Source organism: Salvelinus fontinalis, chromosome 9 (genome assembly GCF_029448725.1).
Source record: "Salvelinus fontinalis isolate EN_2023a chromosome 9, ASM2944872v1, whole genome shotgun sequence".
NCBI lineage: Eukaryota > Metazoa > Chordata > Actinopteri > Salmoniformes > Salmonidae > Salvelinus > Salvelinus fontinalis.
Window position 1 is genome coordinate 23,997,256 of NC_074673.1, and position 27,194 is coordinate 24,024,449.

A 27,194-nucleotide genomic window follows, 5' to 3' on the forward strand; every position below is an offset into this window, starting at 1 on the left:
AAACCAAATTGAACATGTTTCATTATTTATTTGAGACTAATTTCATTTTCTTTATGTATTATATAAAGTTAAATTAAGTGTTCATTGTTCATTCAGTATTGTTGTAATTGTCATTAGCGTAATCGATAATCGTTATCGACTTTTTTTGGTCCTCCAGTAATTGGTATCGGCGTTGAAAAATCAGAATTGATTGATCTCTAGTCTGAACCAGTATCTGTGCGATAGAGACCTCGTGAAGGGTCTTGTTACCTCCTTATTAGTATGTAGCTGTGCAGTAGGATGCGTTGATCAGTTGATTGATAGGTGTAGGACTGTAAAACGATTAACTTTTCTCTGGTGTGGATGCTCACCAAAGCTTTAGTTATGTAGCCTATAGTTTATCATTCTAGGTATCATAGAAGTTATTGGCTTGGTGGATAGACAGGGCTTTAACTTTGACACAACTAACGTTATCAACAGAACTAGCATACTAGTAAGTCTCGCAAACTTGAATGAAATAAATATAAAATTACACTTACCTATACTCTTATACTTGTTTTCTTCACTTTTATATTGTATTAATTGACTTGTAATTGTTATTTTTTCTCTGACAAATTTTTCACCTTTGCGCCGCTGCGGTAGGGAAGTAAAGCGGACGTAGATTCTGTCACTTCCGTTGTTTTGTTATTTTTTTTTGTGGGTGAAACTGAAATGGAATGCTTAGCTTGAATAGTTAATTTGGAATATGAACGTGCTCTCAAGCCACGAGAGGTTCCATATCTCTGACATGCGTTGAGCCGTGTTGTTGTTGGGACAGTGTATTTTCTGTGTGGGTGTGAAGTATGTTATATGTACAAACCTTTGCTTGACATACATACATACATACAGACAGAGCTATCATTATTGATGACTAGCTTGGTGACTGAAGCCTGTGATTTTTAGTGTGGGGTTGGATTCATGGTTTGATTGGTTGCGTGTCTCTGGGGAAGCTGACATTTGCTCCTGTATGACTGAATTTATTTTCCCCACACATTTCAAAAGATTAAGAACTCTCATGGCATTAGCAGATTTATATCCCGCCGCTGCTTAAAGTTAATGGACTCTGAGTCCTGTTGCTGTTTTCACCCTTGTAAAACTTGGTGAAAACATGGTTAAAAAACGAATTGGTTTAGGGAGAGGAAGGGGTAAGGTAAAATCGCACTTGTGTTAATAGTGTGTAGAGGGGAACTGCCGTTAGCCTGTACTTTGACATGTAGAAGTCAGGTGAACATGTGGCCATTTGCTATTGTGACGTTGTCCTTTCCCAAACATGACATAGAGAGAGGGTGTTCAGGACCATCAGGCTTTTATCAGGTTATAATAGAGAGTAGAGACCCACTCTTTCTAAAACTTTTCAGCTTTTTTATTTCTCACTTTCTTTCTCTGAAGGTGAATATTATTAATACTTACGCCACCATGCTGTCTCGTTTTGTTTGTGGTGCTGGGAATAAAAGCCCTGTTCAGCTCATTGTAAAAGTACATTTTGGCATTAGGCAGCAGGTAGCCTACGGTTAAGAGCTTTGGTCTACTAACCGAAAGGTTGCTGCTTCGAATCCCAGAGCCGACTAGGTGTAAAATCTGTCGACGTGCCCTTGAGCAAGGCACTTAACCCTAAGCGCTTCTGTAAGTCGCTCTGTATAAGAGCATCTGCTAAATGACTAAAATGTGAATGTTAAAAATGCAGTACTTTTTTTCTCTTGCACTCTCACCCCAATAAAGTCACTGATGCACCCAGCACTTTATCATTCCCGGAACCCCAATGTCTAGTATACTGCTGCACTACTCCAGTCAGTCCAGAATAACGTAGTTGTGCTGTACAGATGAGTGTTCCCTCTTCTCCTGAGACCCAGCAATTCATTTTTGTCCTCAAGTGGACATCAGTTCTTGGTCCATATCCATGAGGCCATACAAGCCACTATTAAGTCCTGTTGTCCCTTTGAGAGGACCTTCTGGGCTTTTCAATGATATCACGTGTGGGGGTGTGACGTGACAATTATTTCTTCCTGGTTCTTTAAAAAATGTCTGCCTTCAAAATTAGCACATTTTGTGGAAATTTGAAAAAGAGATTGTGCAATTAATTACAATTTTTGTGAGTTTGATATTAAAATTATTTCTAGGAAGTGAATATCTCAGGAATGGTTAAGTGAGTTGTCACCTACTGTACCCGTTGTTTGTAATGTAATTTGTTTTGGACAATTTTGCACTTAAAGTGTGTGTGCATACATGCAGTTGGAAGTTTACATACACTTAGGTTGGGGTCATTAAAACTCGTTTTTCATACATACATATTTCACATTATTAAAATAAAGTGGTGATCCTAACTGACCTAAGACAGAATTTTTAGTAGGATTAAATGTCAGGATATGTGAAAACTGAGTTAAAATGCATTTGGCTAAGGTGTATGTAAACATCCGACTTCTACTGTACATACATACATACAGTTGAAGTCGGAAGTTTACGTACACCTTAGCCAAATGCATTTAAACTCAGTTTTATCACATCCCCCCCCCCCCCCTTTTTCTCCAAACATAACGATGGTCATTATGGCCAAACAGTTCTATTTTTGTTTCATCAGACCAGAGGACATTTCTCCAAAAAGTAAAAGCATAGTCTGGCTTTTTTATGGCGGTTTTGGAGCAGTGGCTTCTTCCTTGCTGAGCGGTCTTTCTGGTTATGTCGATATAGGACTCATTTTACTGTGGATATAGATACTTTTGTACCTGTTCCCTCCAGCATCTTCACAAGGTCCTTTGCTGTTGTTCTGGGATTGATTTGCACTTTTCGCACCAAAGCACGTTCATCTCTAGGAGAAAGAACGCGTCTCCTTCCTCAGCGGTATGACGGCTACGTGGTCCCATGGTGTTTATACTTGCGTATATTGTTTGTACAGATGAACATGGTACCTTCAGCCGTTTGGAAATTGCTTCCAAGGATGAACCAGAATTGTGGAGGTCTACACATTTTTTTTTCCTGAGGTCTTGGCTGATTTTCTTTTGATTTTCCTATGATGTCAAGCAATGAGGCACTGCGTTTGAAGGTAGGCCTTGAAATACATCCACAGGTACACCTCCAATTGACTCAAATGATGTCAATTAGCCTACCAGAAGCTTCTAAAGCCATGACATCATTTTATGGAATTTTCCAAACTGTTTGAAGGCACAGTCAACTTAGTGTATGCAAACTTCTGACCAACTGGAATTGTGATACAGTGAAATAATCTGGAAACAATTGTTGTAAAAATTACTTGTCAGGCACAAAGTAGATGTACTAACCAACTTGCCAAAACTATAGTTTGTTAACAAGAAATTTGTGGAGTGGTTGAAAAATGAGTTTTAATGACTCCATCCGAAGTGTATGTAAACTTCCGACTTCAACTGTACATACATACATATATACATACATACAGTACCAGTCAAAAGTTGACACACCTACTCATTCAACGATTTTTCTTTATTTTTACTATTTTCTACATTGTAGAATGATAGTGCAGTCATCAAAACTCTGAAATAACACACATGGAATCATGTAGTAACCAATTAAGTGTTAAACAAAGCTGGGCTCAGCTCGTTCAAGAAACCTCACACCAGTGATGTTTTTGTCTGGTTGTAATCCCAACAGATTTATCCACTCTAGAATTACCAAATTGTATCCCTCCACCCCATGCAATTTATCAGCTTGCCGCAAGCTTCTCCGTTATTAATCGGTTTTAGCAAAAATTCTCCTCTACTGTCGAATTGTTTTGCGCTACTGGCTATGGAAAAGGAGGTTCTAGTTGAGTTTCATGACCCTTATTATTAGCTTCCCCAGGTTCCTCTGGGCAGCATCCCCCTCTGTTCCTCCTGAGATGGATACAGCAGATGGCCTCCAATGGCTGCAACATACAATTCAGTACATGACAAACCCCAACCTAACAGCTTGGGCCTTCTTTAGATGCCACCTGTGAAGTGCTGAGACGAGCAGTAGTTATAATTTGCACAAGTCCTGCATGTGACTAAGACAAACTACATTTAAAATATATATAAATGCAACATGTAAAGTGTTGGTTTCATGAGCCAAAACAAAACATACCAAAGATTTTTCATATGCACAAAAAGCGTTTTCCTCTCAAATGTTCTGTAGAAATTAGTTTACATCCTTATGTGAGCAATTCTCCATTGCCAAGACGTGTGTGGCATATCAAGAAGCTGATTAATCAGCATGATCATTACACAGGTGCACTTTGTGCTGGGGACAATAAAAGGCTACTCTAAAATGTGCAGTTTTGTCACACAACACAATGACACAGATGTCTCATTTTGAGGGAGCGTACAATTGGCATGCTGACTGCAGGAATGTCCACCAGAGCTGTTGCCAGAGATTGTAATGTTATATTCTCTACAATAACCCGTTTCCAATGTTTTAGAGAATTTGGCAGTACATCCAACCGGCCTCACAACCGCAGACCATGTGTACGGCATCGTGTTGGCGAGCGGTTTGCTGATATCAACGTTGTAAACAAAGTGCCCCGTGGTGGCAGTGGGTTTATGGTATGGGCAGGCATAAGCTATCAAATTTTATTTGTCACATACACATGGTTAGCAGATCTGAATGCGAGGGTAGTGAAATGCTTGTGCTTCTAGTTCCGTCAATGCAGTAATAACCAACGAGTAATCTAACCTAACAATTTCACAACAACTACCTTATACAGGGATGAAGAATATGTACATCAAGTTATATGAATGAGTGATGGTACAGAACGGCATAGGCAAGATGCAGTAGATGGTATCGAGTACAGTATATACATATAAGATGAGTAATGTAGGGTATGTAAACATTATATTAAGTGGCATTGTTTAAAGTGGCTAGTGATACATTATTTACATGTATGGCAGCAGCCACTCAATGTTAGCGGTGGCTGTTTAACAGTCGGATGGCCTTGAGATAGAAGCTGTTTTTCAGTCTCTCGGTCCCTGCTTTGATGCACCTGTACTGATCTCGCCTTCTGGATGATAGCGGGGTGAACAGGCAGTGACTCGGGTGGTTGTTGTCCTTGATGATCTTTATGGCCTTCCTGTGACATCGGGTGGTGTAGGTGTCCTGGAGGGCAGGTAGTTTGCCCCCGGTGATGCGTTGTGCGGACCTCACTACCCTCTGGGAGCCTTACGGTTATGGGCGGAGCAGTTACCGTACCAGGCGGTGATACAGGATGCTTTCGATTGTGCATCTGTAAAAGTTTGAGAGCTTTTGATGACAAGTCGAATTTCTTCAGCCTCCTGAGGTTGAAGATGCGCTGCTGCGCCTTCTTCACTTTGCTGTCTGTGTGGGTGGACCATTTCAGTTTGTCCGTGATGTGTACGCCGAGGAACTTAAAACTCTCCACCTTCTCCACTACTGTCCCGTCGATGTGGATAGGGGGGTGCTCCCTTTGCTGTTTCCTGAAGTCCACGATCATCTCCTTTGTTTTGTTGACGTTGAGTGTGCGGTTATTTTCCTGACACCACACTCCGAGGGCCCTCACCTCCTCCCTGTAGGCCGTCTCGTCGCTGTTGGTAATCAAGCATACCACTGTAGTGTCTGCAAACTTGATGATTGAGTTGGAGGCGTGCATGGCCACGCAGTCGTGGGTGAACAGGGAGTACAGGAGAGGGCTCAGAACGCACCCTTGTGGGGCCCCAGTGTTGAGGATCAGCGGGGTGGAGATGTTGTTTCCTACCCTCACCACCTGGGGGCGGCCCGTCAGGAAGTCCAGGACCCAGTTGCACAGGGCGGGGTCGAGACCCAGGGTCTCGAGCTTGATGATGAGTTTGGAGGGTACTATGGTGTTAAATGCTGAGCTGTAGTCGATGAACAGCATTCTCACATAGGTATTCCTCTTTTCCAGATGGGTTAGGGCAGTGTGGTTGCGATTGCATAGTCTGTGGACCTATTGGGGCGGTAAGCAAATTGGAGTCGGTCTAGGGTGTCAGGAAGGATGGAGGTGATATGGTCCTTGACTAGTCTCTCAAAGCACTTCATGATGACGGAAATGAGTGCTACGGGGCGGTAGTCGTTTAGCTCAGTTACCTTAGCTTTCTTGGGAACAGGAACAATGGTGGCCCTCTTGAAGCATGTGGGAACAGCAGACTGGGATAAGGATTGATTGAATATGTCCGTAAACACACCAGCCAGCTGGTCTGCGCATGCTCTGAGGACGCGGCTGGCGATTCCGTCTGGGCCTGCAGCCTTGCGAGGGTTAACACGTTTAAATGTTTTACTCACGTCGGCTGCAGTGAAGGAGAGTCTGCAGGTTTTGGTAGCGGGCTGTGTCAGTGGCACTGTACTGTCCTCAAAGCGAGCCAAAAAGTTATTTAGTCTGTCTGGGAGCAAGACATCCTGGTCCGCGACGGGGCTTTTTTTTTGTAGTCCGTGATTGACTGTAGACCCTGCCACATACCTCTTGTGTCTGAGCCGTTGAATTGTGACTCTACTTTGTCTCTATACTGACGCTTAGCTAGTTTGATTGCCTTGCGGAGGGAATAGCTACACTGTTTGTATTCGGTCATGTTTATGGTCACCTTGCCCTGGTTAAAAGCAGTGGTTTGCGCTTTCAGTTTTGCGCGAATGGTGCCATCAATCCACGGTTTCTGGTTGGGGAATGTTTTAACAGTTGCTGTGGGTACGGCCAATGCACTTGCTAATAAACTCGCTCACCGAATCAGTGTATTCATCAATGTTGTTTGACGCAATGCGGAACATATCCCAATCCACGTGATCGAAGCAATCTTGAAGCGTGGAATCAGATTGGTCGGACCAGCGTTGAACACACCTGAGCGCGGGAGCTTCCTGTTTTAGTCTCTGTCTATAGGCAGGGAGCAACAAAATGGAGTCGTGGTCAGCTTTTCCGAAAGGAGGGCGGGGGAGGGCCTTATATGCGTCGCGGAAGTTAGAATAACAATGATCCAGGGTTTTACCAGCCCTGGTAGCACAATCGATATACTGATAGAATTTAGGGAGTCTTGTTTTCAGATTAGCCTTGTTAAAATCCCCAGCTACAATGAATGCAGCCTCAGGATATGTGGTTTCCAGTTTACATAGAGTCAGATAAAGTTCTTTCAGGGCCATCTGTGTCTGCTTGGGGGGGAATATATGCGGCTGTGATTATAATCGAAGAGAATTCCCTTGGTAGATAATGCGGTCAACATTTGATTGTGAGGAATTCTAAGTCAGGTGAACAGAATGACTTGTTCCTGTATGTTGTCATGATCACACCACGTCTCGTTAATCATAAGGCATACCCCCCCCCCGCCCCTCTTCTTACCAGAAAGATGCTTGTTTCTGTCTGTGCGATGCGTGAAGAAACCAGCTGGCTGTACCGACTCCGATAGCGTGTCTCGAGTGAGCCATGTTTCCGTGAAGCAAAGAACGTTCGTCTCTTATGTCTCTCTGGAATGCTAACCTTGCTTGGATTTCGTCAACGTGGTTGTCAAGAGACTGGACATTGGCAAGTAGTATGCTCGGGAGCGGTGCGCCATGTGCCCGTCTCCGGAGCCTAACCCGAAGACCGCATCGTCTGCCCCTTTTACGACGTCGTTGTTTTGGTTTGCCGGCTGGGATCCGATCCATTGTCCTGGCTGGTGGGCAAAACACAGGATCCGCTTTGGGAAAGTCGTATTCTTGGTCGTAATGATGGTGAGTTGACGTTGCTCTTATATCCAGTAGTTCCTCTCGACTGTATGTAATAAAACCTAAGATTACCTGGGGTACCAATGTAAGAAATAACACGTAAAAAAACAAAATACTGGATAGTCTCCTAGGAACGCGAAGCGAGGCGGCCATCTCTGTTGGCGCCGGAAGTGCCGACAGCAACGATCACAATTGCATTTTATCTATGCCAATTTTAATGCACAAAAATTCCATGATGAGATCCTGAGGTCCATTGTGAGGACCATTTTTGGTTTTTTAAGTTATCTTTCACCATCAGATGCATATCTGTATTCCCAGTCATGTGAAATCCATTGACTAGGGCCTAATGAATTTATTTGACTGATGTCCTCATATGAGCTGTAACTCAGTAAAATCTTTGAAATTGTTGCTTATTATATTTTTGTTCAGTGTAATTACAGGTAGAGCGTCAAATGGACATGTGAAGTCTACTGCCATGACCTCACGCATATACAAAAGAAATATGAACACTCTGCATAATCTGAACTCCAAATTATGCTGCTCATATGATTATCAACTGATAAGTGGATTCAGTTTAAATGTGACTTCTCTCTCCATCTATCGTTCTCTCTCAGCGGAGGGTCTTCCTCAGGTCTTCTACTTTGGGCCTTGTGGGAAATACAATGCCATGGTGTTGGAGCTGCTGGGTCCCAGTCTAGAAGACCTCTTTGACCTTTGTGACAGGACCTTCTCTCTTAAGACCGTTTTGATGATGGCTATTCAGCTGGTAAGTTCAGTTAGCATCCAAATGACGAAGAATCTTGTTTTCAATAATTATGTGTCTGTTCTGATTTGTATTTGCCAGTGTGTCCACTTGTGCATCTGTTTGACTGTCACACACTTCTCCACTCCTCAGCTATCCCGGATGGAGTACGTCCACTCCAAGAACCTCATCTACCGAGACGTGAAGCCAGAGAACTTCCTCATCGGGCGGCAGGGGCACAAGCAGGAGCACATCATCCACATAATTGACTTTGGCCTGGCCAAAGAGTACATCGACCCCGAGACCAAAAAACACATCCCCTACAGGGAACACAAGAGCCTCACAGGGACCGCCCGCTACATGTCTATTAACACCCACTTAGGAAAAGGTAGGGCTACAGTACTGCGCCCCTCTACCACACAACTTAACTTGTAGCCTCAACTTCCCTGAGTGTTACTTACATGGATACAGTATAGGCTGCTCACTCATATTTGATTGGTTGAACTCTACAATTTGAAGGGCATTGCCTTTGAGATTTTTGTAACCTGTGTACATACAGTGCATTCGGAAAGCATTCAGACCCCTGGACTTTTCCCACATTTTGTTACATTACAGCCTTATTCTAAAATTGATTAAATAAATAAAAAAATCTCACCAATCTACACACACTACCCCATAATGATAAAGTAAAAGCAGGTTTTTAGTAATGTGTGCAAATTTATTACAAATAAAAAAACATTTACATAAGTATCCAGATCATTTGCTATGAGACTCGAAATTGAGCTCAGGTGCCACCTGTTTCCATTGATCAACCTTGATGTTTCTACAACTTGATTGGTCCACCTGTGGTAAATTCAATTGATTGGTCTTGATTTGGAAAGGCACACATCTGTCTATATAAGGTCCAACTGTTGACAGTGCATGTCAGAGCAACAACCAAGCCAATGAGGTCGAAGGAATTGTCAGTAGAGTGCCGAGACAGGATTGTGTTGAGGCACAGATCTGGGGAAGGGTACCAAAACATTTCTGCAGCATTGAAGATCCCCAAGAACAAAGTGGCCTCGAGCATTCTTAAATGGAAGAAGTTTGGAACCACCAAGACTCTTCCTTGAGCTGGCCAAACCTGAGAAATCAGGGGAGAAGGGCCTTGGTCAGAGAGGTGACCAAGAACACACTGGTCACTGACAGAGCTACAGAGTTCCTCTGTGGAGATGGGGGAACCTTCCAGAAGGGCAACGATCTCTGCAGCACTCCACCAATCAGGCCTTTTTGGTAGATCGGAAGCCACTCCTCAGTAAAAGGCACATGACGGCCCGCTTGGACTTTGTCAAAAGTTACCTGAAGGACTCTCAGACCATTAGAAACAAGTTTCTCTGGTCTGATGAAAGCAAGATTGATCTCTGGCCTGAGTGCCAAGCGTCACGTCTGGAGGAAACCTGGCACCATCCATATGGTGAATCATGGTGGTGACAGCATCATGCTGTGGGGATGTGTTTCAGCGGCAGGGACTGGGAGGCTAGTCAGGATCGAGGGAAAGATGAACCGAGCAAAGTGCAGAGATCCTTGATGAAAACCTGCTCCAGAGCGCTCAGGACTTCAGACTGGGATGAAGTTTCACCTTCCAACAGGACAATGACCCTAAGCACACAGCTGAGACAACACAGGAGTGGCTTCCTGATTAAACATCTCTGGAGAGACCTGAAAATAGCTGTGCAGCGACGTTCCCCATACAACCTGACAGAGCTTAAGAGGATCTGCAGAGAAGAATGGGAGAAACTCCCCAAATACAGGTTTGCCAAGCTAGTAGTGTCATACATAGGGTTGCAATATTCTAGGAACTTTCAATAAATTACATTGTTTTCCTGAAATCCTGGTAGGCGGTTTCCCGGTATCAGGAAGGAGTGAGCAGGAAATCTGAAATCCTCCAACCAGAATTTTTGGAAAACCAGAGAATTTATTGAAAGTTCCTGGAATTTTGCAACCTTAGTCATACCCAAGAAGACTCAAGGCTGTAATCGCTGCCAAAGGTGCTTCAACAAAGTACTCAGTAAAGGGTCTGAATATTTCAAGTAAAATAAAAATAAATATATATATATATATATTTGCACACAAACTGTTTTTGCTTTGTCATTATGGGGTATTGTCTGTAGATTGATGTGAGACGAAAAGAAAAAAAAATGCATAAAAATATTGAATACATCAAAACTAAGAAATTACAGCTATGGAATCATGTAGTAACCAAAAAATTGTTCAACAAATCAAAATATGTTATTTTTGAGATTCTTTAAAGTAGCCACCCTTTGCCTTGATGACCGCTCGGATATTTTGAAATGGCGTCCACTTCTAGGCCGAGTTGCTGTCATGTTAAATCTTCTCCATTCGTCAATTATTTGCCTCACAGTGGACTGATAGAGCTCAAAACTTTTTGAGATTATTTTATGGCCATCCCCAGACTGATGTGCTCTCACTATCCTCGTCCAGATGTCCTCTGAGATCTCCTTTCCTCTCGGGATGTTGTGCTTTGAATTCACCTGGATGAGTAACACAACTGACCAGGTTTCTTTTCTCTATTTATCCCGCTCAAACTCTTTCCTAAGATCTCTCCTTTGATTGGTTCATTTGGTACCCAATTATTTACCCAACTTATTCCGTTTAAGAATGATGGAGGCTATTGTGTTCTTGGGGACCTTCAATGCTGCAAACATTTTTTGGTAACCTTCCCCAGATCTATGCCTCGACACGATCCTGTCTCGGAGCTCTACGGGCAATTCCTTCGACCTCATGGCTTGGTTGTTACTCTGACAAGCACTGTCAACTGTGGGACCTTTAATAGACAGATGTGTGCCTTTCCAAATCATGTCCAATCAATTGAATTTACCACAGGTGGACTCCAATCAAGTTGTAGAAACATCTCAAGGATGATCAATGGAAACAGGATGCACCTGAGCTCAATTTTGAGTCTCATAGCAAAGCGTCTGAATACTTATGTAAATAAGGTATTTGTTTTTTATCTTTAATACATTTGGAAACATTTCTAAAAAACTGTTTTCATTTTGTCATTATGGGGTATTGTGTGTAGATTGAGGATTTTTTTAATTTAATAGATTTTAGAACAAGGTTGTAACGTAACAATGTGAAAAAGGTCAAGGGGTCTGAGTACTTTCCGAAGGCACTGTGTATATAAACTCAAAACACAAAAAAGAAACTTCCCTTTTTCAGGACCCTGTCTTTTGAAGATAATTCATAAAAATACAAATGACATTTTTTGGTAACCTTCCCCAGATCTATGCCTCGACCTATGCCCAGATCTTCATTGTAAAGGGTTTAAACACTGTTTTCCATGCTTGTTCAATGAACCATGAACATGCACCTGTGGAACGGTCATTAAGACACAAAGCTTACAGACAGTAGGCAATTATGGTCACAGTTATGAAAACTTAGGACACTAAAGAGGCCTTTCTACTGACTGATAAACACCAAAAGAAATATGCCCTGCTCATCTGCATGAACGTGCCTTAGGCATGCAATGTCCGTACTGTGAGACGCCTAAGACAGCGCTACAGGGAGACCGAACGGACAGCTGATCGTCCTCGCAGTGGTAGACCACGTGTAACACCTGCACAGGATCGGTACATCTGAACATCACACCTGCGGGACAGGTACAGGATGGTAACAACTGCCCGAGTTGCATAAGGAACGCACAATCCCTCCATCAGTGCTCAGACTGTACGCAATAGGCTGAGAGGCTGGACTGAGGGCTTGTAGGACTGTTGTAAGGCAGGTCCTCACCAGACGTCACAGGCAACAATGTCGCCTATGTGCACAAACCCACTCGCTGGACCAGATGGCACTGGCAAAAAGTGCTCTTCACTGACGAGTCGCGGTTTTTTCTCACCAGGGGTGATGGTCGGATTCGCGTTTATTGTCGAGGGAATGAGCGTTACACCGAGGCCTGTACTCTGGAGCGGCATCGATTTGGAGATGGAGGGTCCGTCATGGCCTGGGGCGGTGTGTCACAGCATCATCGGACTGAGCTTGTTGTCATTGCAGGCAATCTCAACGCTATGCGTTAAAGGGAAGACATCGTCCTCCCTCATGTGGTACCCTTCCTGCAGGCTCATCCTGACATGACCCTCCAGCATGACAATGCCATACTGCTTGTTCTGTGTGTGATTTCCTACAAGACAGGAATGTCAGTGTTCTGCCATGGCCAGCGAAGAGCCCGGATCTCAATCCCTTTGAGCACGTCTGGAACCTGTTGGATCGGCGGGTGAGGGCTAGGGCCATTACCCCCCCAGAAATGTCTGGGAACTTGCAGGTGCCTTGGTGGAAGAGTGGGGTATCATCTCGCAGCAAGAACGGGCAAATCTGGTGCAGTCTATGAGGAGTAAATGCACTGCAGTACTTAATGCAGCTGGTGGCCACACCAGATAGTGACTTACTTTTCATTTTTGACCCCCCCCCCCCCCCCCCCTTTGTTCAAGAACACATTATTACATTTCTGTTAGTCACATGTCTGTGGAACTTGTTCAGTGTGTCTCAGTTGTTGAATCTTGTTATGTTCATACAAATATTTACACATGTTAAGTTTGTTGAAAATAAACGCAGTTGACTGTCAGAGGACGTTTCTTTTTTTGCTGAGTTTAGATAGATATACAGTACCAGTCAAAAGTTTGGGCACACCTACTCAGACATAAAGACACAAACTATGAAATCATGTAGTAACCAAAAAAGTGTGTATTTTATATTTGAGATTCTTCAAAGTAGGCACCCTTTGCCTTGATGACAGTTTTGCACACTTGGCCTTCTCTCATCCAGCTTCATGAAGTGGAATGCATTTCAATTAACTGGTGTGCCTTGTTAAAAGTACATTTTGAGGAATTGATTTTCTTAATGCGTTTGAGCCACTTGTGCTGTGACAAGGTAGGGGTGATATGCAGAAGATAGCCCTATTTAGTAAAATAAAAAGTCCATATTATGGCATGAACAGCTCAAATAAGCCAAGAATAATGACAGTCCATCATTACTTTTAAGACATGAAGGTCAGTCATCTGGAAAATTGCAAGAACTTTGAAAGATTCTTCCTGCAGTTGCAAAAACCGTCAAGCTCCATGATGAAACTGGCTCATGAGGACCGCCACAGGAAAGGAAGATGCAGCGTTACATCTGCTGCAGAGGATAAGTTCAATACAGTTACCAGCCTCAGAAATGGCAGCCCAAATAAATGCTTCTCAGAGTTCAAGTAACAGACACATCTCAACATCAACTGTTCAGAGGGGACTGTGGGAATCAGGCCTTCATGTTCGAATTGCTGCAAAGAAACCACTACTAAAGGACACCAATAAGAAGACTTGCTTGGGCCAAGGAACACAAGCAATGGACAGTAGATTGGTGGAAATTTGTCCTTTGGGCTGATGAGTCCAAATTTGAGATCCCTTCTGCGCCATCCCTTCTGGTTTGTGCTTAGTGGGACTATAATTTGTTTTTGAACGGGACAATTGCCTATCACACCTCCAGGCTGTGGAAGGGCTATTTGACCAAGATGGAGTGCTGCATCAGATGACCTGGCCTCCACAATCACCCTACCTCAACCCAATTGAGATGGTTTGGGATGAGTTGGTGAAGGAAAAGCAGCCAACAAGTGCTCAGCATATGTGGGAAATCCTTCAAGACTGTAGGAAAAGCATTCCAGGTGAAGATGGTTGAGAGAATGCCAAGTGTGTGCAAAGCTGTCATCAAGGCAAAGGGTAGCTACTTTGAAGATTCTAAAATATGCTAATTGAGTCCATGTGTGTTTTTTCATAGTTTTGATGTCTTCAATTTTATTCTTCAATGTAGAAAATGGTACAAATAATCTTTTGATGTGAGGAGATGTGTGTGGAGCGAGACCTCCAACACAGGAGTATGGTAGATAGGTTATATATTGGTCACAGCTGAAAACGGACACCCCTCCCTTTTTGTTTCAGAGCAAAGTCGACGGGATGACCTGGAAGCCCTGGGCCACATGTTCATGTATTTCCTACGAGGGAGTCTGCCGTGGCAAGGACTCAAGGTAGGGGAGCTAGGCATGATGTCAGCTGGGTCATGTTCAGTAGGCACAAAATGGGGGGGTACTATCTGAGCTCGTCCAATAAGAAATGCTTGTTTATGTTTTTTGTTTGCGAAGCATTTTTCTATGATGTGCCCTTATAATGAACTTTACCCAGATGTTAGAGTGTGATGCGCTACTAGTTGTGATTCAAGTAGGGAGAGAGAGAAGTAATGTTCACCTGAAGGAAGCACAGGAGTGATAAAGTGGGTGATTGAAAGACTGGCTAGGAGGAGGGAAAGCGAAATGTAACATTGGGGTGAAGGGAGGGAGAAAATATGGAAAAGGTGTGTTTGGACTCAATTTGTGCCTTCTACCTACAGGCTGACACCCTGAAAGAGCGATACCAGAAGATTGGCGACACCAAGCGCAACACTCCCATCGAGGTCCTCTGTGAAAGCTTTCCAGGTATAGTGCCAATCTTCCACCCTGACACTAGTGCATGCCTTTGAAATGGTTACATTTCCTAGAACACACACTTTGCACTGCATGTTATGGCAGTTAATAATCGCAATAGAATAATCAAGAGCGAGCTGGACTTAGAAATGTGCTTAAGTGAGCAGAAGATGCTTCTTGAAGGACAGGCGCATTGGAGAGTGAATGAAAGAGCATGTATTTGCAAGACACCACGTTTCCATCCAACCTTTTCATGCGGATGAATTTAGCTGTCGCATGAAAAATGTCACAACTGGGCTGATGGAAACAGGAACTGACGGTTCAATTTTAGAAATGCCGACAGACAATTTGTTCGTTTGACATGGTGGTATCTTTTTGGGTCGGTAAAAATTCATTATACGAAACATTTGCAAATATTGATATAATAACCATCATATCGAAGTAGTCACGCAATATGTTGTGTGGTCCTCCCACACCATACACGACTCGGGAAAGCATGCAGTTTATTAGGCTACAGATTAAATACGTTATGAGAACTTCACAGAGTGTGAATGTGAAAGGGGATGAGCTTGATGCTCATTTTCCAATAAATAGCGAGGGTCTTGTTCTGGTCACATGATTGATGCTTGGCTGCCGTTTGACAGATACAAATAATATCGCTCTTATCCATAATAATCTCATAATATAGGTAGCCTACCTGCACTGTATCTGCAAGCTATTGGCTAAAGAGCATGTGCCAAAACCAGAGTGGGCACATTTGCTATTTAAATCAAATTTGATTTGTGTAGACCTTACAGTGAAATGCTTACTTACAAGCCCTTAACTAACAATGCAGTTTTAAGAAAATAACAACAAAAAATGAATAGATAAGAATAACAAATAATTAAAGAGCAGCAGTAAATAACAATAGCGGGGCTATATACAAGGGGTAACGGTACAGAGTCAATGTGCAGGGGCACCGGTGTAAAAGTAATATGTACATGAAGGTAGTCATTAAAATGACTATGCATAGATAATAAACCGAGAGTAACAGCAATGCAAATAGTCTAGGTAGCAATTTGTTTAATTGTTCAGCAGTCTTATGGCTTGAGGGTAGAGGCTGTTTAGAAGCTTCTGGGACCTAGACTTGGCGCTCCGGTACCGCTTGCCGTGCGGTAGCAGAGAGAACAGTCTGAATCGGGTCGCTGGAGTCTTGGACTATTTTTATGGCTTGGCCCCGGTGATGTACTGGGCTGTACGCACTGCCCTCTGTAGTGCCTTGCGGTCGGAGGCCGAGCAGTTGCCTTACCAGGCAGTGATGCAACCCGTTAGGATGCGCTCGATTGGTGCAGCTGTAGAACCTTTTGAGGATCTGAGGACCCATGCCAAATCTTTTCAGTCTCCTGAGGGGGAATAGGTTTTGTCGTGCCCTCTTCACGACTGTCTTGGTGTGCTTGGATCATGTTAGTTTGTTGGTGACATGAATGCCAAGGAACTTGAAGCTCTCAACCTGCTCCACTACAGCCCCGCCGATGAGAATGGGGGCGTGCTCAGTCCTCCTTTTCCTGTAGTCCACAATCATCTCCTTTGTCTTGGTCACGTTGAGGGAGAGGTTGTTGTCCTTGCACCACACGGTCAGGTCTCTGACCACCTCCCTATAGGCGGTCTCGTCGGTGATCAGGCCTACCATTGCTGTGTCATCGGCAAAGTTAATGCTGGTGTTGGAGTTGTCCCTGGCCGTGGAGTAATGTGTGAACAGGGAGTACAGGAGGGGACTGAGCATGCACCCCTGAGGGGTCCCCGAGTTGAGGATCAGCGTGACAGATGTGTTGTTACCTACCCATACCACCTGGGGGCAGCTAGTCGGGAAGTCCAGGATCCAGTTGCAGAGGCAGGTGTTTAGTCCCAGGGTCCTTAGCTTAGTGATGAGCTATGAGGGCACTATGGTGTTGAACACTGAGCTGTAGTCAATGAATAGCATTCTCGCATAGGTGTTCCTTTTGTCCAGGTGTGAAAGGACAGTGTGGAGTGCAATAGAGCTTGCATCATCTGTGGATCTGTTGGGGCGGTATGCAAATTGTGGGTCTAGTGTTTCTGGGATAATGGTGTTGATGTGAGCCATGACCAGCCTTTCAAAGCATTTCATGGTTACAGGCGTGAGTGCTACAAGTTGGTAGTCATTTAGGAACGCTACCTTAGTGCTCTTGGGCACAGGGACTATGGTGGTATGCTTGGAACATGTTGGTATTACAGACTCAGACAGGGAGAGGTTGAAAATGTCAGTGAAGACACTTGCATGTTGGGAGTACATGTCCTGGTAATCCATCTGGCCCTGCGGCCTTGTGAATGTTGACCTGTTTAAAAGTCTTACTCACATCGGCTGCAGAAAGCGTGATCATTCAGTCGTCCGGAACAGCTGATGCTCTCATGCATGTTTCAGTGTTACTTGCCTTGAAGCAAGCATAGAAGTTGTTTAGCTTGTGTCACTGGTCAGCTCTTGGCTGTGCTTCCCTTTTGTAGTCTGTAATAGTTTGCAAGCCCTGCCACATCCGACGTGCGTCGGTTCGATGTAGTACGATTCGATCTTAGTCCTGTATTGACCCTTTGCCTGTTTGATGGTTTGTCGGAGGGCGTAGCGGGATTTCTTATAAGCTTCCGGGTTAGAGTCCCACTCCTTGAAAGCGGCAGCTCTACCCTTTAGCTCAGTCCGAATGTTGCCTGTAATCCATGGCTTCTGGTTGGGTTATGTACGTACAGTCACTGTGGGGACGACATCCTCAATGCACTTATTGATAAAGCCAGTGACTGATGTGGTGTATTCCTCAATGCCATCGGAAGAATCCCGGAACATGTTCCAGTCTGTGATAGAAAACAGTCCTGTAGTTTAGCATCTGCTTCATCTGACCACTTTTTTTATAGACCGAGTTACTGGTGCTTCCTGCTTTAATTTTTACTTGTAAGCAGGAATCAGGAGGATAGAATTATGGTCAGATTTGCCAAATGGAGGGCGAGGGAGAGCTTTGTACGCGTCTCTGTATGTGGAGTAAGGTTAAGGTTTTAAGTAAGGAGTAACGTTTTTTTCCTCTCTGGTTGCACATTTAACGTGCTGATAGAAATTAGGTAAAACTGAGTTAAGTTTCCCTGAATTAAAGTCCCTGGCCACTAGGAGCGCCGCCTCTTGATGAGCATTTTCCTGTTTGCTTATGGCGGAATACAGCTCATTGAGTGCAGTTTTAGTGCCAGCATCGGTCTGTGGTGGTATGTAGACAGCTACGAAAAATACAGATGAAAACTCTAGGTAGATAGTGTGGTCTACAGTTTATCATGAGATACTTTACCTCAGGCGAGCAAAACCTCGAGACTTCCTTATATAACGTGCACAAGCTGTTTACAAATAAAGCAGCAGTTTTTGTGACAAACCATCAGTAGAGGGGAAAATGCGGCCTTAGTGCACTCAATTGTCAGGTATGACTAGATGGACCTCTTGTTTTGCCTGAACCATGTTGACTGTGTTGCCCCATTGTAGAAGAGATGGCCACCTACCTGAGCTACGTGAGGCGGTTGGACTTCTTTGAGAAGCCCGACTACGAGTATTTGAGGACTCTGTTCACCAAGCTGCTTGAGCGCAAAGGATACACCTTTGACTACACCTACGACTGGGATGGCAGACCGATTGTGAGTAGCTAGCGTTCACGTGCTAAATAGCATAAGTGTAGTGTCACATACAATAGTCATATAGCAGCTGTTGAAAGACTAGAAGAGTAAATGTGCTGATTAGCAGCAGCTTGCTAACTGTTCAGTCCTGTATGTTTTTGTATAATAACTTTGTGTACCGTTCCTAGCTGGAAAGTTGGGAAATCAAAAGTAGAAAATAAATTTAACACAAGTGAAAGAATTAAAAATGTATATTTCCTTGAGCCTTTTTGTTTATCTGTCAGTCTCTCTCTTTCTCTCGCTTTCACTCTTTCTCTCAGCCTACTCCAGTGGGGGCTGTCAACGTGGACTCGGGTGCGTCTGCCATCACGAGAGAAAGCAACACTAACAGAGACAGGCCCTCTCAGCAACAACCCCTACGGAACCAGGTAAACACAATAGTCTCACTCAGCAGTTCACTTCAGCTCTGCCTGTTCATCTGAAAAAGCCAATAATTTCCAGAAAATCTACTGGAATCAACAAATTCATGAATATACAAATCCTCATGAAGAATATGTGCATGGTTCTAGTCAATACTATTTCCATTCCTGTCAGTTGATTTGGACATGGAATTTCTCAATAGGAGAGCCAATTCCTAAATTGAAGGAGATTGAAATGGTGTTGGTCCCCACCTTGCCAGCAACAAGGACAATGAATAAGTATTGCTTGCTTGAACACCTTATATTTGTATAAGTGACCTACTGTAGAATTAGTTTCAATGCTATGGAGTTGCATGGCTTATATTTAGACAATCCCAAACCCATAATCATATCACCTTAGCTCTCAACCAGCTTTACAGTTTACACTACAGTAAATCCAACACCATTTAAATTCGTACAATTTTAAGGCGAAAGAGTAGTAGTCCATATAGTTTTTTTCAAACTGGGTGGCTTTGCTTATGCTCCACACTTCGACCTTTCCTCTCAAATCTTTTTTCGGTTGGTTTGGTGTAATATGTATTCTGCCCTTGACTTGCGTTCCCATGCAAAACTAGACAGATAGCTAACAACTAAGTCTTCAATAAAACTCCCAAGGCGTGACTTTTCTTGAATTAATATATTGTAGCGACCCGCACAGACAGCTGTGTGTTATGTGTTAGGCTAGTAGGTGGTTGTGTTCGCGGGGTCCGACATGTCAGTCAACCTGCTATCTGCCAATCACGGGAATGCCTGGAATGTTCTGATGCCGGGCATCCTGGCGGTTGGCGGAGTGGCGTGGAGGGGGGTTGGGCAGGGGGATGGAGCATTGGAAGTTAAGACCAGGTTTTGCCTTTGTTCTCTCTCTTACGTCTGGGCTTCACAAGAGAAGGTCACGATTGGCTTGTGGGTTATCTTTAATTTATTTGGCGTGGGCTACGGCCAAACAGTAGCCTGTGTAAAGTTGGTTTAATAAACCGTCCATTCGTAAACTCAATCCTCTGTCTGGACAGTCGTTCTTTTATGATCTAGTCAGGTCATTACAATATTGAAAACGTTTATGTTATGAAACTGCAAAATACAGAAAATAATATACTTTAGTATTCAATTCACACGGACATACTGTAGCTGTACATTATATATTTGAAGTTGCATAAATACAAAGCACGTGCTACGGTACCATGCATCTGGCATGATGCCAAACCATATAGCTAAATGTTACTCATATGGTAATTGGCTTACTCCTTTCATTACTCTAATAATGTACAACCAGCTATGTAGAATAACAAAGCATAATACACTAGAAACAGTAACAAAACTACAGTATTGTATATTTTACAATTCGTTCGCATGACGCACGAGCAAAGTAATACAGCTAACGGCATACATGAAAGGCATTGCAATTTGTGTGAGTAAATACAACCAACCAACATTGATATGTAAGCAACTATCAATAACAAGATTATCATCACTAGCTAAATGCTTGAATCGAACTTACAAACATTATACAGTATTTTCCAAGGCTGAAGCGTGACAAGAAATAACTACACTGAAAGACCTGCACCGTAGCGTTGTTTTTAGCTGCTTCTATGCGTGCAGAACGAATTCTCTATTTCCTTTTTGCGTAGTCTTTCTAAGTACCAGAAAGCTCCACTAGGGGGCGAATAACACCATGAAAATACATTTTAACCATTGTAATAAAATAATCTGTTACCTCCTAACAGGATGGCAGCACAATATGGCTTGATTTTCTAACCGTTCTAGTAGAAAATTATATTTCTCAGCATCTCCGAACTTGGAAAAGACCGAAGCAAAAGGAGCTTTCAGGTCGAAATTAGAACCTAACATGTAGTCTCAGCTGATCTTTTAGGTGAGTTGCTGTTGGCACCAAAATACCTCGTCCATCTCCGCCTCTGCCTGGCTGTGTTGAACCGGAAAGAGGCATGGAGAGAAGCAAAAGGAATTTCACAGCTGGAAGTCCTCCAGCTATTGCTCCCAACAGGCAGTGAAGCTTGTCTCAAATTTGATTGGCTGCAGCTAGAGTAGTTTTACGTGAGTGTGTGTGTGGCGCTGCGCCCAGGAGTCCCAGACTTATCTCTAATCATTGCTTCAGCACTGAACAACAACCCACCTGTGTCTCCATTGTTGCTCCAGTATGTGCCAAAAAAGGGATTGTAAGAGCAAGATGGAGAGAGAGAGGGAAGAGGAAGAAATTGAGATGGAGGGGGGATTTAGGTAGAGGGAGAAAGAGGAAAGCAATGGAAGGTGAATAAGGCAGAGTGGTCTTAAAGAAGAGAACTAGAGGTAGAAAAAAGGAGAGAAATGAGAGGGGGAGATAAAGGAAACATCCTTGGTTTTAAGTAGGTCGACGCATATCACCCCATCAGTCTCTCCAAGCACGAGTCGTTTTATTGAGCCAGGACATCAGACACGCAATACAGGACATGACAACCAGTCTGAAATGAACTCGCAGTAATTACCAGTTGAAAGCTCCCAGACTGCGTAAGACCCCTGCAAAAACTTTATTAGTAGCTAATCCCTCAATGTCCTGTCACGTGCAACCTGTCCTGTCACGTACAACCTGTCCTGTCACGTACAACCTGTCCTGTCCAGGGGAACAGTGATGAACGAGATACATGGGGGAGATAAAGCAGTGCCTGCTGGCCCAGACCACTCAATCAATGCAGCCATGACAAAGAAACAATGCAAGTCTCTTAGGAAAGCCACCAGGCCTTTAAAATATGGTAATACTGAAAAAGATGTCAAACATACATACAGGGTTTCTTATAACTGTCTAAAAACGTTTTGCTTTAAAATCACAAATCAAATTAAAGTAGACTCAGTCATATGAAGTAGATTGTGGGTCAATTTCCGCAACAACTTAGTGTTGAAACGTGAGGCTCTACTTCTCCGCTGTTTTGGTCCCGTGGCTACCACGCGGTCACCGCGTGAAGCGAACCCTTGCACATGCGCAGATACTGTATGAGAGTGAAGTGTTGCATATCGCTCATCTCGATATCGGCGATGCTGCTCGTGGCAATGTCATTTTGCTGAGTCTACCTTTAAATTTCTAATTTTAAAGCTATTGATTTTGCCATACTTTTTTTGTTTTGACATGGTTGTTTTCAACTACTTACACTTATTCCCAGCTTCACCACAAGTCTCACCTCTGTTTTTCTTTGTTTTCCTGCGTTGCATGGCCTGTTGGCACCTGCTGCTCTCACTCACTTGCACCGCCCACCCACATCTTGCTCTGCCCATCCGCCTCCCCAACCAACCAGACGGCAGCATCAGACCGCAGAGGGGCATGGGATGCACAGCCCCACCGGCAGACAAACTCCTCCTACCTGAGCAGCTCCCACCTGGCCGCAGACAGGCATGGGGGCTCTGTGCAGGTATTCACCAACCACTGAGATACCGACTATTACTTAGTGGCTGGCTTCCCAACCAAAAAACCTGCTTCGTTGCCTATGTCCTTGATAGCCCTCTAGCCCACAGATCCGAAGGGACGTAAAAGATGAAAGCAATATGGCAGAAACTCTTCATAGGTGGGGCCCTCGCCACATTGCTTTCACCCGCTCTTTGCTCTTAAGATAGATGTTGTACTGTGTATGCGAAGGTGTTCCACATGCTGTTATGATGATCAACAGCAAAGGTTGTTCGACAGGGAGGGACCAGCTTTTTCATAGCAGCATGCAGACATTTAGTCTGAGAAGGAGGCAGATGGGGAGAGACCGGTTCACAAGGCCCACCAGACACATGTTCACTCACACTCGAGCAAGATCCTTTCCCATTAAGGGAGACCGGGAGTCGAGTTAAAGGCTAATGAGCCACATGAATGACACCATACATGGATGTCTGGAAGTGGCTAAGTTGTATGGAGGGAATTCAGTAACTTCACTTTAGTTTATATTTCTGTCATGAGGGCCTACGTATTACTGTCATGTTTGACTGAACGGGAAAGATGCCGTAAGCATTCATTACAGATGTCATAACAGCTTATGACAACTGGCATTACGCTTACTTGAAACTATTAGTTGTAGTTAAGATAGTTGGCTAGAATAGTTTTTAAGAATTCACCGATAAATTGGTCCACATGGATAAACTAAAGACATAGAAACCGTAAATGACTTAGTAACAGGAAATACATTCATTTCCATGACAGAATTAAAAGTCATTTTGGACTGACCAATTTGAAATACATTCAACTTAAGTTACATATCACACAATATTTTGAACATCAGAGCAACCTTGAGGGAATCTTATTTGAGTCAGAAACCAAGACTTAAAATAACTAATATTGGCACAAGATGGGGGGGGGGGGAAGTTGGCGCATAACTAATGAAATTACAGTTAATGAAAATGTATGTCAATGCAGTATAAACTAATGTATAGAATTTATCATACAAGTGAAAAAAATCACATTCTACAGCACAACGGCAGAGTCATGTCTGAAGTGTAAAACTAACAATGATTCAATAATCCATGTTTTCTGGGAATGCTATAAAGTCCAAAATGTATGGGTGGAGCTAGAAAGTTGGCTGTCAGAAGTATTACAATGTAAACTTAATTTTAATCAGTCTGTCTGCATATTAAAAGACATGGCATATGAGGGTATAGTGATACTCAATTGACTGGACGATTCTCATCACTCATCTGGAAAAAACGTATGACAACGTGGGAATCAATTAACACAATGGGAAAATCGAATGATTGATTATTGAAATGGCATCTGCGATCAAGGAAAAACAAATCGGTACAATTTAAGGCCATGTGACAAACAATAATGCAGGCACTAAGGATGGAGGTGTGAGCGTACGGGTCTGGGCAGAGGAGATGTAGTTTCTTTCTGTAAGTTGTTTGCATATTTATGTTTGTATTTGGAGTGGGGGAAAAACATAATTTTTTTAATAAACTAATACAAAATTGAGTTAGCTAGCAGTAGACCTAGCCAACATGCATACATGAGTAACAGTTTTATGTGACTCGTGACAGTGTTAAGTTGGTTGTCACAAGATGTTATCATGACACTTTGGGCTATAGTATGATCATGACCGTGTTTTGTTAATCTTACGACGCAATGTCAAGGTTGGCATTTAGTCATCCTAGCAGAATTATCTTTATTTTTGCATGACTGATATTACTTTTTTCCCATGTGCCTCAGGTGGTCAGCTCCACCAATGGGGAACTGAACGCCGATGACCCAATGACGGCCCATTCCAACGCACCTATCGCAGCGCAGGCCGAAGTGGAGGTGGTGGATGAGGCCAAGTACGTTTCTGCCGCTTTTTCTTCTGTCGTAGCTAGCTTGCTCTCTCCCCATTTTTGCTTGGTCATCTGTCCCTTTCGATAGCACTTCGTTTTTTAGTTGTAATAACATTTTATTTGTCACATGCTTCTTAAACAAGTGCGGACTAACAGTGAAATGCTTACTTTCGGTCCGTTCCCAACAATGCAGAGAGAAAGAAAAGAGAAATAATAGAAAAGTAAAACACTGAATAATATGCTGAACGAAAATATTTTACTGAGACACAATTCATATAAGGAAAACAGTAAATTGAAATAAATGTTTTCGGCCCTGATCTATGGATTTCACATGAATGGGAATACAGATATGCATCTGTTGGTCACAGATACCTTTAAAAATATATATTTTTAATAAGTAGGTGCGTGGATCAGGAAAGTAGTCACTATCTGGTATGACCACCATTTGCCTCATGCAGCACGACATATCTCTTTCGCATAGAGTTGATCAGGCTGTTGATTGTGGCCTGTGGAATGTTGTCCCACTCTTCTTCAATGACTGTGCGAAGTTGCTGGATATTGGCAGGAAACATATTGGCAGAAACATGCTCAATGGGTGACATGTCTGGTGAGTATGCAGGCCATGAAAGAACACAGACATTTTCAGTTTCCAGTAATTGTGTACAGATCCTTGCGACATGGGGCCGTGCATTATCATGCTGAAACATGAGGTGATGGAGGTGGATGAATGGGACGACAACGAGCCTCAGGATCTCGTCACGGTTTCTCTGTCCATTCAAATTGCCATCGATAAAATGCAAATTTGTTTGTTGTCCATAGCTTATGCCTGCCCATACCATAACCCCACTGCCACTGAGTCCCTCTGTTCACAACGTTGACATCAGCAAACTGCTCACCCACACAACGCCGTACACGTGGTCTGCCCTTGAGGCCGTTTGGACGTAGCAGTAGCATATGTCATGAGTAAAAAAAGTTAGTGCAATGCTGATAGTCCATTTAGCTATTTGGTTAACTATTTAACTAACTATTTAGCTGTCTTATGGCTTGGGGGTAAAAGCTATTCAGGGTCCTGTTGGTTCCAGACTTCGGTGCTTTGTTACCGCTTACCGTGCGGTACAATTTTTAGGGCCTTCCTCTGTCACCGCCTGTTGTAGAGGTCCTGGATAGCAGGGAGCTCTGCCCAAGTGATGTACTGGGCCGTACGCACTACCCCTCTGCGCAGCGCCTTGCGGTCGGATGCCAAGTAGTTGACATACCAAGTGGGGATGCAGCCAGTCAAGATGCGCTCAATGGTGAAGCTGTAGACATTGTTGAGGATCTGAGGGCCCATGCCAAATCTTTTCAGCCTCCTGTGGGGGAAGAGGCATTATTGTGTACTCTTCACGACTGCGTTTGTGTGTTTGGACCAAAATTGATCCTTAGAGATGTGGAAACTGAGGAACTTGAAGCTCTCGACTCTCTTCACTTAAGCCCTGTCGATGTGAATGGGGGCATGCTCGGCCCTCCATTTCCTGTAATCCATGATCAGCTCCTTTGTCTTGCTGACGTTGAGGAAGAGGTTGTCCTGGCACCACACTGCCAGGTCTCTGACATCCCTATAGGCTGTCTCGTGGTCATAGGTGATCAGGCCTACCACCGTCGGCATACTTAGTGATGGTAATGGAGTCGTGCGTGGCCACACAGTCGTGGGTGAACAGGGAGTACAGGAGGGAACTAACCACACAACTCTGAGGGTGTGGTTAGTGTGTTGAGGGTCAATGTGATCGATGTGGTGTTGCCTACCCTCACCACCTAGGTGCGTCCCGTCAGGCAGTCCAGGATCCAGTTGCAGATGAAGATATGTCCAGGCTTTCAAAGCATTTCGCGGCTACAGATGAGTGCTACGGGTCAATAGTCATTTAGACAGGTTACCTTGGCGTTCTTGGGCATAGGGACTATAGTGGTCTGCTTGAAACATGTAGGTATTACAGACTGGGTCAGAGAGAGGTTAAAAATGTCACTGAAGATGTTGAAGAAATGTATTGGAAGACGACTTATTAGTGGTATTTTGGGTAATTTCTTTACTATGACTCTTGCTCAGTCCATGAGACTGACTAGCTGTCCAATTCCAACCAGTTTGAAGTACCGTGAAAGTGTATTAGATACAAGAAATCAAACTGCCTGAGCTGGGATAAAATCATGTCCAAACAAGTTGTCTCTTGTGGCAGGAACCTGTCGGGACCGGGTGGTAAACTGATAATCTTTTGGTTCAGTTAGTTTCAAACATTCTTAAAATGTCTGATTATCTGAATTATTTTAGTCTGAAAATACACTTTCTAGCTAAAAAAAAAAAAGAACAAAATTCCCCTGGTATATTTTCACCTGTCTTTGGTTTAGTTTCCCTTGCATGAACTGCGATGATTGTCCTTTCCCCCACTCTGCCCAGACACAATCTTACGTGTGTGTGCATGCATGGAGTTCTACCTTGCACAAGGACTATCTTGCATCGTTGTCTCGATCTCTGTACAGTATTAATCTGTCTTTTTCCCTCACACTCTCTCTGTAGCTGCGTGAAAATGCTCAACCTGTGGTGAGTCCCACTCCCATACACATCAGCCATTCAAAGGGAGTGGACCAGACTAGCACTAAACGAATACCGCCAGGCTAGCACCAGACAACATATCCAGCACTGTGTTGATTTATTGGCTTCACCCTTGACATTCCATTAAACAAATAACAATGTTGCTTTCATATTGGATTTGAGGTTTCTCACATGGAGTGAATAATATCCTTTTCACACTACTAAGAGGAGCTAAAGTATGATTATGTAGCTCAACTGGAAAGACTAAGGCCAAAGCCACACAGTGCTTCTCTCCGTCAAGAACAGATTTGTGATGGCATTCGTATGGGGTTCACAAAGAACTGCAACGTTGGTTATACAGTTACCTGCCTGCAACCTTGTTCGATCTAATTGTAG

At 43.5% G+C, this 27,194-nt stretch overlaps 1 protein-coding gene across 4 annotated transcripts in view; it reads left to right on the top strand.

Annotated features, from left to right (window-relative positions):
* LOC129862294 (casein kinase I-like) overlaps window positions 1-27,194 on the top strand; it is an 85,336-nt gene that overhangs the window by 52,593 nt on the left and 5,549 nt on the right. The window contains exons 5-13 of one of the 4 annotated variants that reach the window (XM_055933788.1): window positions 8,274-8,425; window positions 8,555-8,789; window positions 14,368-14,453; window positions 14,813-14,897; window positions 18,391-18,539; window positions 18,839-18,946; window positions 22,255-22,368; window positions 24,138-24,244; window positions 26,784-26,807. In XM_055933788.1, coding sequence (XP_055789763.1) covers window positions 8,274-8,425; window positions 8,555-8,789; window positions 14,368-14,453; window positions 14,813-14,897; window positions 18,391-18,539; window positions 18,839-18,946; window positions 22,255-22,368; window positions 24,138-24,244; window positions 26,784-26,807 — 1,060 coding nt within the window. The remainder of the gene's footprint in view (window positions 1-8,273; window positions 8,426-8,554; window positions 8,790-14,367; window positions 14,454-14,812; window positions 14,898-18,390; window positions 18,540-18,838; window positions 18,947-22,254; window positions 22,369-24,137; window positions 24,245-26,783; window positions 26,808-27,194) is intronic. The other 3 variants (XM_055933790.1, XM_055933789.1, XM_055933791.1) reach the window with 3 other exon arrangements.